The following is a 14023-nucleotide window of genomic DNA, read 5'->3' as shown; positions in this document are numbered from 1 at the left end:
AGAGTTTTTTTGAAATTAAAGTGAGCTTTGTCAAACTACTGACTTTTCTTCAAAAAACCAAAATGACAATATGTGTTAACATAGAGAAATTCAGGTGCAATTTGGTTATGGATATGATGCATTGTGTGTATAATAAAGTATCGATCTGTTTGGATGGCATGAGAGCAGGGAATGTTGCAGGGGATTGTTCCTGAATGCTTGATGCAGTTTTTAAAAGGTTGCTGTTTAGGACAGTGGTTGGTGGGAGTTTCATAGTTAAGAATATGAGCCAGGGAATAATAATAATATTAATATTAATAAGCCTTTATTTATACACCGCTCCATCTCCTTGAAAGGACTCAGGGCACTTTCCAGCATGTATAAAAGTGAGTTGTCAAAAAACATACAGCGGCATGAACAAACAAACATAATAAAAACAATATCATAAAAACAATTAAATCTAAAATGAACACAGTAACAGGGAAGTAGAGAGAGGATCAGTAATAGAAAGCAGTTTGGATATATGAGAGAAAGAAGTGAGTTGGAGTTAGCATTAGGTTTTAGATGTTTTAAATAAGTAATTTTTAACTGGGTTGCTGTTCGTTTTCCGGGCTGTATGGTCATGTTCCAGAAGCATTCTCTCCTGATGTTTCACCCACATCTATGGCAGACATCCTCATAGGTTGTGAGCTATGTTGGAAACTAGGCTAGTGAGGTTTATATATCTGTGGAGGGTCCAGGGTGGGAGGAAGAACTCTTTGTCTGCTTGAGGAAAGTGAATGTTGCAATTATTCACCTTGATTAGCATGTAATGGCATTGCAGGTTCAAGACCTGGCTGATTCCTACCTGAGGGAATCCTTTGTTGGGAGGTGTTAGCTGGCCCTGGTTGTTTTATGTCTGGAATTCCCCTGTTTTCAGAGCGTTGTACTTTATTCATTTTTCTGATTTTAGAGTTTTTTAAATACTAGTAGCCAGATTTTGTTCATTTTCATGGTTTCCTTTGTTCATTTTCATGGTTTAATTTAAGTTTCATGTCATACTTTTTCCTCTGAATACAGTACACAAGGGTTATTGGAATACTTGAGTTCAGTTAGTCAAGGCTGGTGTATCCATTAAACTACAATAGACCATTTTCGGGGGCAGTTGGGGCACAGAACCCCTGCAAAAGTGGAAAAATCATGCGCGCACACACACACAAGGTGCTATTATTCTGAGACCCCACTGACATTACCATATAATGCAGTTTCAAAACATGATTTTACTTCATTGAACTAATTACGTGGCAGTGTAGACAGTGCTTAATAGAAAGTCTTTCTAAGGATCTCTAGGTCTTCCAGAGCAACTCCTTTGTCAATATCATCCTGACCATAGCATCGCTCTGGAGGATCTGGGGATTCCTAGCGAGAACATATTAATAAATAACACTGTGTAACATGATTTTTGTTTCTGGGTTATAAATGCCACTTCCTAATGATCATAAAAGCATGGGAAAAGTTTATTAAACTGCACAAACTTTGTATTTACGGAAGGGACATCCCGCAGCACATTTTACTCTAGTTTTTGAGTGAATGTCTCATTGAGTCTCAACCAATTCAACCTAGTTTGTGGCAGCCACAAAAACAAAGTTTCAAAGTATGCTGATGCTTTTATGTTAAGCCACATTGAGTCTCTTATGGGAGAGATAAAGCGGGGTATAAATAAATATAATAATAATATTTCCTGTTTAATTTGGCAGCAATAATCATCATCATCTATTTCTAACCCGCCCTCTCTCCCCAAGGTGGGCTCAAGGTGGCTTCCAAAAACAAAATGACAAAAATTCAATGCCAAGTGCAAGGACAAGATAAAACAAACAAACAATCCAATTAAAATAGACAGATTAAAATACACAAATAAAATAAAAATGAAACAAAATAACATTGGCTAAAACATTTATCAGTCAGGCCTCCTAAATAACATATCAAGCAGTTAAAGTACAGTATCTATAAAAATATAAAAGTGTAAAAATGTGGCTCGAAGAGTCAGAAGCGACGGAACGAATAAACAACCATCAATAAGTATTATTATTCTATTTATTTATACCCCACTTTATCTCTTCCACAGGAGACTCAAAGAGGCTTAACATAAAAGCATCAGCATACTTTAAAGTTGTTGTTTTATTCCAGAAATGAGGGATAGAACATTTTTCAAATTCTCTTTGAAAGTGTAATCATCACACATGCAAATGTGAAGGATCCCTTTTGATGCCATAACAGTAGAACAAAAGGAAGTCTTCAAGTTTGGTGGCAACAGTGGCATAAGCAGAAGTCCTCACAGATTTCCGCCAATTTCTGATTTTGTTTCCTTCTTTGTTGTATATTTGTCTGTGCAGCTTCCAGACCTTGTTATGAAGGCCTTCTGCTGCTCAAGGCCCTTTCTTGAACCATTTGCTGCTGCAGTGGATCTGGTGTCTCTAAGTGTTGCCTTTCTTTTTTGCAGGCGCAGCTGCGGGCCTTCATCCCCGAGATGCTGAAGTACTCCACGGGCCGCGGGAAGCCCGGCTGGGGCAAGGAGAGCTGCAAGCCGGTCTGGTGGCCAGAAGACATCCCCTGGGCCAACGTCCGCAGCGACGTCCGGACCGAGGAGCAGAAGCAGAGGGTGTGTGTTGAGTGCCCTCTTGCGCCTGCAAAGGGCTCCTCCTTGGTATGGCAATGGCAGGGGCTGGGCTTATAGATCGCTCGCAATGGGGCAGGGTGGGGGGCTCGGTTAATTGGGTGGCACAAATGGCAGGGAACAGGTAAGGGCACCAGACCTGGTCATCCTGCTTTTGCAGCAATTAACAACCTGTTTTTGCAAATTTAGGTACTTTGTTTATCAGCTGTTACATTAACAACTGTCGAACCATTAATTCCTTCGACCATTATAATAAGTCATAAGGCGAGACCATGTGTAGTAGAAGCATAATGTACATCTATCCATACAGAATTATGCCTTTGTTGCACTTCTTCACATTGTTGAGAGAAATGCGGCACTGTATGGTCAAATGTACATTGCACAGTGCACGATCCCGCACAAGGGAACCAAGTATGATGGAATCGCATGCATAACTGCTTTTTCAGGTTCCAAAACAAATCCAGATTACTTCTGGGCCTGCAAGGTTAAATATTCAAGCAGGCTTTTAAAAAGAAGGTTTTTTAAGATTAATTCACGGGCTGCTGCGATTTTTAGACTTGAAGGTGTTTTTATGGTTTTCAACTGAATTTTGAAATACCAGCGACATTTAATTCTGTTTTGTTTATATATTTATAGATAGTAAACTGTACTGTACTAATAATAATAATAGATGAAAATTGCATGTTTTTGGAGGCTCCATCACTTAAACCTCAATCAGTGTTCTTTGATAGATGCATTTGGAAGCTTTCTGTGCTTTCTGTTGGTCCCTTTAAATGCACTTATGGCAACCCTATTCCTAGGATTTTTTTTGCAAGGCATTTTCCAAAAAGGAGATTCAGATCTTGGTCTGACAGCATGCTTTTCTCAAATCCGTTTTACCAGTTGCTTATTGTCATTATGTGCATTCAAGCTGTCTTTGACTTATGGCAACTCTATCTCTGGCTTTTCTTGGCCTGATTTCTTCAGAGGAGACTTGCCGTTGCTTTCCTTGGAGAATGTGGATTATTACTCAAGTCTTGAATTGAACAAAGTTCGCCATAAATAGCATCTATCACTTCAAGAATAATAATTATCATAACAACAACAATGTATATTTGAAATGGCTTTTTCACTAACTGTCACAAAGTTTGAATATTTGTGCCTTGCTGTTGCTTTTTGCTGGTGCTTCTCTTGTCAGTTTTGGCCAGATTGAGCTCTTGTCGTCTTGTCTTAACACATTTTCTCCCCTCTTTCCTCCCCCCTCTTTGCCCCTCTGTCCCTCCAACAGGTCTCTTGGACTCAGGCCTTGCGGACGATCGTGAAGAACTGCTATAAGCAGCACGGCCGCGAGGACCTGCTCTACGCTTTTGAGGACCAGCAGACCCAGCCCACGGCAGCGACCCACAGCATCGCACACCTGGTGCCTTCGCAGACCGTGGTCCAGACCTTCAGCAACCCAGACGGCACCGTCTCTCTCATCCAGGTGAGGGACCAGGGCAGTTAGGTCATGCCTCCTGTAGTCTCTATTGGGCTTGTTTTGATCCAGTCAGGCATGGGCCAACTTCAGCCTTCCCTCCCAGTGTTTTGAGCCTCAACTCCCACAATTCCTAACAGCCTACTAGCTGTTCTTTCCCAGAGCCACTTCACCTAGCAACAGCCAATGCATAGACTTCAAAAATGTGCACTTCACTTAACAACCGCCTTTGTGAGACAGGCAGACGGGCATGCTTCAACTTTTATTCATATAGATTAGTTTCATTTTTGGAGCCTCCAGTGGTTCAGTGTGTTAAAGTGCTGAGCTGCTGAACTTACAGTCCCAGGTTCAAATCCGGGGAGCAGAGTGAGTGCCCACTGTTAGCTCCAGCTTCTGCCAACCTAGCAGTCCAAAAACATGCCAATGTGAGTAGATCAATAGGTACCGCTCCGGCAGGAAGGTAATGGCGCTCCATGCAGTCATGACGGCCACATGACCTTGAAGGTGTCTACGGACAACGCCGGCTCTTCGGCTTAGAAATGGAGATGAGCACCAGCCCCCAGAGTCAGACCTGACTAGACTTAACGTCAGGGGAAACCTTTACCTTTACTGATTTCATTTGTATGCCAGCTTTCCCTGAAAGCGGGACTTAATGTGCAAACCCCTCCTTCTAGACTTTTCTGCATGTTGTTGTTTTGAAAACTGGAATCGAAATGCACTTAAACTGCATTGTTGCCACTTACTATATGCACAACACTGCCAAATATATTTAGTTTAACAAAAATAGGTGCTGTCATTCACACAGTGTACCACAATAAACTTACATGGCATCTTCACAGCATTAAGTATCTTGTGCATATCACATGGCAATAATACTAATTCAATCAATTTCACATCCAGACTGTAACAAGGCAAAATATGGAAGAGCCGGAGAGGGTGAAATACTTCTGAATATCACTGTAGATGCAGTACATCTGTTGAGATGTACACATTTGTCTTCTTGTTGATATATTTTGTTCTCTTAAAAATGATTGTGGGACTGCAAGATTGAAAGGGATGGCTAGTTTGCCATTGTGACTTTGATCCCAGGATACACACCATTTGTACTCCGAGGATAAGAACAATGGGTCAATGGAGACTAAGGAGATATAGAGGTTGCGCTTATCAGTGTTATACTGAAGTCTGCTTTTTGGTGATGCGTTGCAGGTCGGCACCGGAGCAACGGTGGCCACCTTGGCCGACGCTTCGGAGTTGCCCACCACAGTCACAGTCGCACAGGTCAACTACTCTGCTGTCACCGACGGAGAGGTAAGAGATTCCAAACTACAAAACCTCTCCGTATCTGAGAATTTTCGATACACTCAAAAGCATTTCTTCATATCCTAGCTTACATATACAGTGATGGACAAAAGCATTTCCATAGGACTGCCACATAATGTAGTTTGGTACTGAGTTATATGTTCTGTGGAGACCAGGCATGTGCAAACTTTGGCCCTCTCTCCAGTTACAAAGAAAATGGGTTCTGTAGGTTTGTTCTTAAGTTAAATTTATCGGAACAAGTACATTTTTTTACATGCAACTCCAGCCAAATATATATTAGTTTTGAATATCATAGGGAAGGGTTAACACTCCTGTGGTGTTTGTTTTGCTGCCTGTGCCCCCTTTTAGGAGATTTCGCCTTACTTTCTGTCCCTGTGGGAATGGGATTTTGCAAAATTTGGCTTGTTGTGGAAACAAGGATTGGGGGTAAAGCTTCAGTGGAGACAGCTTTTCCCCATGATAATAACTCTGAATGAAGTTCCCTTCCCAGGAGTTGATTTCACTCACTTCCTGTTTTCTCAGCCCCGTTCTTCACTAGGAGTCGTTTGTAAGTCAGGAAATACCTGTGTGTGTGAGATAGATAGATAGATACATACATACATACATACACACACACACACACACACAAGCTGTGCCCGGCCACGTGTTACTGTGGCTAAGTGTGGTGGTATGGGAAATAAAGTATTAAGGAATTGGTGGTAGTTAGTATATGTTATTTCCTAAAGCTTGTGTATATACATTGTTATTCTGAGTTATATAACTGTGTTGAAGGGCCTTGAGTCTACACTACCATATCATCCAGTTCAAATCAGATAATCTGTATTTTATAAGCAGTGTAGAAGAGGCCTAAGTGAACACTGCCTGTCCCCTGGCGCCATTGTGGCTGAGGAGGTTGCTATGACAAGTGGGGGCGGCGGAGCCTAAAGGGGGGGGGGGGCTACCCTTCTGACTGGCAGCCAGGAGGAGAATGACCCTTCCTCATCCTCTGTAATTTGGATTTTATTTTTCTAGGGGTTTTTTATTGGAAGACATAGATAGGATGGCTATGTCTTTTGTGGCCAAATTTGGTGTGATTTGGTTCAGTGGTTTTGTTGTTTACTCCACGGGAAAAACGCACATTACATTTTATATATATAGACTAGCTATGCCCGGCCACGCGTTGCTGTGGCTTATGGGAATCTTAGGAGTTTATTTTTCTTTTTGTTGTATCAACCTAGAGGCATGGATGAGGGGTTGTGCTGTCAATTTTCGAGGTTGTGGGGTGTTTAGTTTTGTTGTTTTGTTGGTCGCCAGAATTCCATCACTCTTTTATATATATAGACTAGCTGTGCCCGGCCACGCATTGCTGTGGCGTTGTCTGGTAGTGTTGGTGAGAAATTGTTGAGGTAGTGGTGGTATTGAATGTCTGTTGTATGGTTGTCTTTATGTTTAGTATGCACACTGAAGTGGATTATATGGCAGTGTGGAGTCAAGATAATCCAGTTCAAAGCAGATGATATAAGATTCTAAATGGGTTATATAACCGTTTGGAAGGGCCTTGAGTCTACACTGCCATATAATCCAGTTAAAATCTGATAATCTGTGGAAGAGGCCTAAGTGAGGCCTAACTGTGCCTGTCCCCTGGGCTGAGTGAGTTGCTAGGAGACCAAGTGGGTGGAGCTTAGCCTTCAAACTGGCAGCAATTGGATAAAAACTATTATTCCTCTCCCTGTAATTAGGACTTTATTTTTCTTTTCTTTTTGTTGCATCAACCTAGAGCCGTGAATGATGGGTTGTGTTGTCAAATTTCGAGGTTGGGGGGGCCTGTAGTTTTGTTGTTTTGTCCGCTGCCCTGATGCCATCACTCTTTTATATATATAGATGTATGTATGTATGTATATGATATCTGCCTGGGTGCAGAGACACACTTGGGGAGAAGCGTGTATTTTGCCAGCACGTCTGTGGATCCAAGAGACTGCTTTACTGGCCAAAGCATTAAGTCACGGGCTCCATATCAGCGTCACCCCGTTGATGCTCCTTCCAAGAGGCGAAATTACAAGTCAGGGAGCCGGGAAACTCAAGCTGGGGGAGCAGATAACATTCCTTGAAGCTAAGTGCTTTGGGGCCTGTGTGTATGTGTGTGTATAAGACCTTGGGCATTCCTCGGACTCGGTTGCCAGCTCTGCTGTAGAGAGTTCTTTCCCTTGACCTCCCTTTGGAGCCGTGCCCACCCTCTCTGAGCCTCTGCGACAAAATAAAACAGCCAGCCCCACTCTGCTTCCTTTGGAAAGGGATAGTATTCTGGAGAAATAGGTGGCAGCACAAAATAGCCTTGTTCCCACCGGAGCCGACATTTCCATCTGAAAAAAAGCAGCCCCAAACAGGTTGTTTTGTTTGATTTTCTGGCCTTGCAAAAAAAAAAAAAAGTGAGCCCTGGAAGACAAGCCCCCATTGTCTGAGCAGAAACAGGTGCCCTTCCCCCTGTTTGGCTTCCCTATTTATGTCTGAGCATTGGACACATGAAGCTGTTGCGTCGTCAGCCATCCACCCCTTTTGCAAAGGACTCGTCGCTCCGTTCCCAGCAGCATGTGTATCTATCTGTGTCACGAATAAAAAGACTGTCCGCCACAGCAGTTACGCTTTTTTCAGAGATACTGCAAGTATATTTTTATTGTATAACGTTATGTGACTGCTTAGCACAGGCATGAGCAAGCTTTGGTCCTCCTGGTGTTTTGGAATTCAACTCCCACGATTCCTAACTGTTAGGGATTGTGGGAGTTGGAGTCCAAAAAGCTTGGAGGAAGGGCCGAAGTTGGCCCATGCCTGAAGTCTTAGCACAAGCAGTTGCACATCTGTTCTTCAAAGCATCACTTGGAATTTATTATTTTATTTATTTATTTACAGTATTTATATTCCACCCTTCTCACCCCGAAGGGGACTCAGGGCAGATTACAATGAACACATATATGGCAAACATTCAATGCAACAGACAAACAACATATATAGACAGACACAGAAGCATTTAACTTTTTTTTTCCAGCTTCACGATTCCGGCCACAGGGGGAGCTGTTGCTTCACTGTCCACTAGTGGCTGTACTTCCTCATTCCTTTCCTCGTGTTTTGCTGGCAGTTTTTATGATGTTGTAAATTAGTTAAATTAGCCTCCCGCATAAAGCGTACCTAAATTTCCCTACTTGACAGATACAACTGTCTTTCAGGGCTGCATAGGTCAACAGCAAGCCGGGCTATTTAATGGTCGGGGGCTTAACCCGACCCGGGCTTCGAACTCATGACCTCTCGGTCAGTAGTGATTTATTGCAACTGGTTACTAGCCAGCTGCGCCACAGCCTGGTGCATCATAAGAATTATAAATAGTTGGAAAGGGTACCCAAAGGGCATCCACGCCAACCCCTTTCTGCCGTGCAATAACACACAATCCGAGCCCTTCCAACAGATGACTATCTGAAAGATGAAAGACCTTGAGAGCAGGAGACTCCATTGAGCTTGGGTGCAGCAAAACAGCTCTTACGCTCAGGACATTCTTCCCGATGTTTAGAAGGAACCTCTTTTCCTGCAATTTGAATCCATTGCTCCATGTCCTAGTCTCTAGAACAGCTTGCCCCTTTCCGTTGCATCTTAGCGCTGGTTCACCTTGCTCTTAACATAGACTCCACCACAGCAGGCTAGGTTTAAACAGTTTATTGATAAGAAATAGCAAAATCTTATTGAAAAGCAGTAAAGAAAGCAAACATCCAAATGCAATGGCAGTCAATAAAAAGCAATATATTCCAGAAGTAAAAGCAATTTGCAGAATATAATTCCAAGTCTCTGATATAGGAAATTAGTCCTGAAAAACAAGGCATCAAGAACTTCAGAGTAAAAAGCAAAACACAGTTTCCAAGCATGAACATAAACGAGAATCCTTTTCCATGAACATAGTCAAGGCAAGAGATGTTCTTCCAAAAATCAACGTTGCTTCGTCTGAGATCTCTTTCTGTTTCTCCCGTATTTACCCATGTTTACAAGCCAAAAAGGCATTTCTCTGCCCTTGAATTCCCACGCATTTGCCAGCTATTCTAAGGGAACGTCTGGGGCGATGATCCCTTAACCTCAACCTTGATTCTCTATCTAAGGAAGATTCCTCTGACTCGCTGCCCGAAACATCTGCAACTTGTTGATGTTCTGAATCCTGTGGAAAGTCACCCTTATCATTAGTTTCTGTTTCCTGCGGCCTCTCTGACAATTCAGAGCCAGAGCCTTCAACATTCCCAGCATCAGAGCCTTTGAGATTTCCCTCTTCAGCATTGCTTTGGTCAGCCTGCATAAACCCAAATCCCCCTTCATCATCAGACTGAACCACAACACTTTCTCCTCAATGGGTCTTCTTTTCCAATATTGAAACATGGTTGCCATGTCCCCTTCTTTTGGCCTTCTTTTTCTCCAAGCTAAACATCCTCATATTCCCAAGCTACTCTTCGTATTATTTATTTATTTTTCTCCCATGGGTGGGATTCAAAGTGGTATGCAATAGTTAGAAGCAACAGATATTACATAACATACAAATTATAACAAATGCAATTTAAAAAAATCATAAACCAAATTAACAAATTGCCCCTGCATAAACCATAAATATCACATTATCGTAGGCCTTGGCTTCCAAACCTTTTAACTAGTATCTAGATTGTCAGTATTCTTCTTGAATTGCTTTGCCCGGAACTAGACACAAGGTTATTATCCAAGGTGAGGAAGTCTGACCAATGCAGAACAGAACGAGACTATGATTTCCCTCCATCTAGACCAGTGGTTCCCAACCTTTTTTTTTTTTTTTAACCAGGGACCACTTTGACCAGGGACCACTCCCCAACATTACCAACATTACCAAAACGGTTACAAATTGGTTTTTGGTCAACTTTAGATTCGGTTTGGTTATTTGGGGTGCTTATTCAGGAAATTGCATTGGATAGACCATATCAGCTCTAGTTTCTGATACAGAACATATGCCATCCAGTAGTCACCATCTGCTTGACCACAGAAAACCAAATTTAATATTCTAGAGCTGATGTGGTCTATCCAATGCATTAGTCAGCTCTACGGAAAGGAGTGGAAATAAAATTAATAAAATAAATAACAAGGAAGGAAGTTTGCAGACCAGATTTTTGTTCTCGGGGCCCACTGCTGGGTCGCGGGCCACGGGTTGGGAACCACTGATCTAGACACTATGCTCCTAATGAACTATAATCCTATACTTCTGAAAAGGAGCAAGCCAGTGTCACCCCACTAGAAGTGATCTTCACTTCCCAGGTATTAAATTGGATTTGGGCCCAAAGCCATAGTCTGGAGCAGGAGTCCTCAAACTTTTTAAGTGGAGGGCCGATTCACAGTCCCTCAGACTGTTGGGGGCCGGACTATGATGAAATAGTCCAAAATTAGGATTGTTGTTGTTGTGTGCCTTCAAGTCATTTCTGACTTAGGTTAACTCTAAGTCTAAAGTTTAGGACAGGGGCCAGGTCAATGACCTTGGAGGGCTGCATCCGGCCCATGGGCCTTAGTTTGAGGGGCCCTGATCTAGATGATCTCATAAGACCATAGGTAAGCAAAGAGACCTCCGAATGCCATGTAGATGGTCTCATAAGACCATCGGTAAGGAAAGGGACCTTCAAAGGCCATCTAGATGATCTCATCAGGCCATCAGAAGACCATAGATAAAGAAAGGGACCGCAAAGACCATCTAGATTGTTTCATAAGACCACAGGTAAGGAAAGGGACCTTCAAAGGCCATCTAGATGTTCTCATGAGGCCATCAGAAGACCATAAATAAGGAAAGGGACTTTAAAGACCATCTAGATGGTTTCATAAGACTACAGGTAAGGAAAGGGACCTTCAAAGGCCATCTAGATGTTCTCATAAGGCCATCAGAAGACCATAGATAAGGAAAGGGACCCTCAAAGACCATCTAGATGGTTTCATAAGACCATAGGTAAGGAAAGGGACCCCCAAAGGCCATCTAAACAATCTCATAAAACCATAGGTAAGGAAAGGGACCTTCAAAGGCCATCTAGATGTTCTCATAAGGCCATCAGAAGACCATAGATAAGGAAAGGGACCCTCAAAGACCATCTAGATGGTTTCATAAGACCATAGGTAAGGAAAGGGACCCCCAAAGGCCATCTAAACAATCTCATAAAACCATAGGTAAGAAAGGGGACTCTCAAAGGCCATCTAGATGGTCTCATAGGACCATAGGTAAGGAAAGTGACCTCCAAAAGCCATCTAGATGGTCTTATAAGGCCTTAGCTAAGCAAAGATACCTTCAAAGACCATCTAGACGATCTCATAAGGCCATAAGTAAGCAAAGAGACCTCCAAAGACCAGGTAGACTGAGGTCAACACTTAGTCTAAAGTTTAGGACAGGGCCCAGGTCAATGACCTTGGAGGGCTGCATCCGGCCTACGGGCCTTAGTTTGGGGACCCCTGATCTGGAGCATGCGTCTGTTGCCTAAATGCCCTCTTAACAAAATAAAAGCCAAGGAGTGAAACTGACTTTTATTGTACACAAAGCATATGCTGTTCTTCGAGACAGATGCTCAGCTTGGGAAACACCATTTGGGTTCGATGCATGCCTGAAAGGAGCAATTCCTGATGCTTGGAAATAAATCACATTTGAAGGGAAGATATGTGTAGCTCTGTTTTCTAAAAAGCTGTATCGAGCTGAAGCCATCGCCACACAAAGGGTGGTTTCTTTGCTCAGCCACATCGATAGGCGCACGTCTCATGTTACGTTGCAGAGCCGCCTCCCCCAGCTTTGCAGCCTGCCGCAGATGGTTGCGTCTCTAGCACTTCTATAATCCCCAGCAAACGTGGCCGGTGGGATAATGTCACTTGTAGTCCATGCATTTATCTGGAGACTGGGCAGGTTGGGGAAGACTGTTTTAGAGGTTAAATCAGGCATGGGCAAACTTCGGCCCTCCGGGTGTTTTGGACTTCAACTCCCACCATTCCTAACAGCCGGTAGGCTGTTAGGAATGGTGGGAGTTGGAGTCCAAAACACCTGGAGGGCCGAAGTTTGCCCATGCCTGCAGTAGGCCCTCCGCTTTCATGGCATGTTATACATGTTGTTTCCTAATTGGTTCTATCATAAAAACATGGGGGAAAGTGTATTAAACTGCAATAGCTTTGTCTTTGCAAGAAGGACATCCTGCAGCACATTTTACAATAGTTTTTCAATGAATATCTCTGGTTGCTTTCAATTTTTCGGGCTGTAAGGCCATGTTCCAGTAGCATTCTGGACCATGGCCATACAGTCTGAAAAACTCACAGCAACCCAGCTATTCCAGCCATGAAAGCCTTCGAAAATAATACAGTAGAGTCTCACTTATCCAAGCTAAATGGGCCGGCAGAAGCTTGGATAAGCGAATATCTTGGATAAGAAGGAGGGATTAAGGAAAAGCCTATTTAACATCAAATTGGGTTATGATTTTACAAATGAAGCACCAAAACATCATGTTATACAACAAATTTGACAGAAAAAGCAGTTCAATACGCAGTAATCTTATGTTGTAATTACTGTATTTACAAATTTAGCACCAAAATATCACGATATATTGAAAACATTGACTACAAAAATGGCTTGGATAATCCAGAAGCTTGGATAAGCGAGGCTTGGATAAGTGAGACTCTATTGTAATCATAATAATCATAATAATCATAATACTTTATTTTTCTATCCCGCCACTATCTCCCCGAAGGGACTCGGGCGGCTAACATGGGGCCAAGCCCAAAACAGAGACAAACCATAACAAGTTAAAACAAGTATCAATAACTAAAAGCAGTGTCAACACAACAATCAAATAAAATAAACAAATAATTCAATTACAGTTAAAACACAGAATACAGTATACTATCATCATTACTAAAAAATGAGGTAATAAAAACACAATAAATATCTCATCATAGAGTCTCAACCCATTCAACCTAGTTAGTGGCTGCCACAAAAACAAGTTTCTGGAGTAGAACAACTACTTTCAAAGGAAGGACCACACAATTAAAGAAAAAAGAATACTTTTCAAACCAGGAACATAATTTTTAATAATAATAATAATAATAATAATAATAAGAAGAAGAAGAAGAAGAAGAAATCCAGCATATCTATCTTGTTTGCTGTGTCATACTATGTTGTTGTGTCAATAATATAATAATAATAATTTAGTTTAATAGTTTAATAATAATAATAACAATAACAATAATAATAGTTTAATAATAACAACAACAACAACAATGCAATTTATTTCCTTTTTACTTTTTCACATTGTTTAATAATAATAATAATAATAATAATAATAATAATAGTTTAATAATAACAACAACAACACCACATTTATTTCCTGTCTTTCCTTGTTGCTCAAAGTTGGGATACAACATGACAAAACACTAATAAAAAGGATATAACAAATATATAGATGTAAACAAATTAAAATTACCAATAAAATGCAGGTTAACGTTCATGGATTGAAAATTGGCTCGATAGGTCCATAGCATTGGGTAAATAGACCTAGAGAAGGCATGAGCAAACCTTGGCCCTCCCCTCCAGGTGTTTTGGACTTCAACTCCCACAATTCCTAACAACCTACCGACCTAGAGAT

General features: G+C 41.8%; 1 protein-coding gene across 6 annotated transcripts in view; it reads left to right on the top strand.

The window, feature by feature from the left end:
- nrf1 (nuclear respiratory factor 1) overlaps positions 1-14023 on the top strand; it is a 74843-nt gene that overhangs the window by 29789 nt on the left and 31031 nt on the right. For 4 of the 6 annotated variants that reach the window (XM_062983364.1, XM_062983363.1, XM_062983366.1 and 1 more), the window contains exons 6-8: positions 2459-2662; positions 3900-4094; positions 5292-5393. In XM_062983364.1, coding sequence (XP_062839434.1) covers positions 2459-2662; positions 3900-4094; positions 5292-5393 — 501 coding nt within the window. The remainder of the gene's footprint in view (positions 1-2458; positions 2663-3899; positions 4095-5291; positions 5394-14023) is intronic. The other 2 variants (XM_062983367.1, XM_062983368.1) reach the window with 1 other exon arrangement.

Source organism: Anolis carolinensis, chromosome 5 (assembly GCF_035594765.1).
Source record: "Anolis carolinensis isolate JA03-04 chromosome 5, rAnoCar3.1.pri, whole genome shotgun sequence".
In the NCBI taxonomy this organism is placed as follows: domain Eukaryota; kingdom Metazoa; phylum Chordata; class Lepidosauria; order Squamata; family Dactyloidae; genus Anolis; species Anolis carolinensis.
This window is presented reverse-complemented; position numbering and strand designations above follow the sequence as displayed.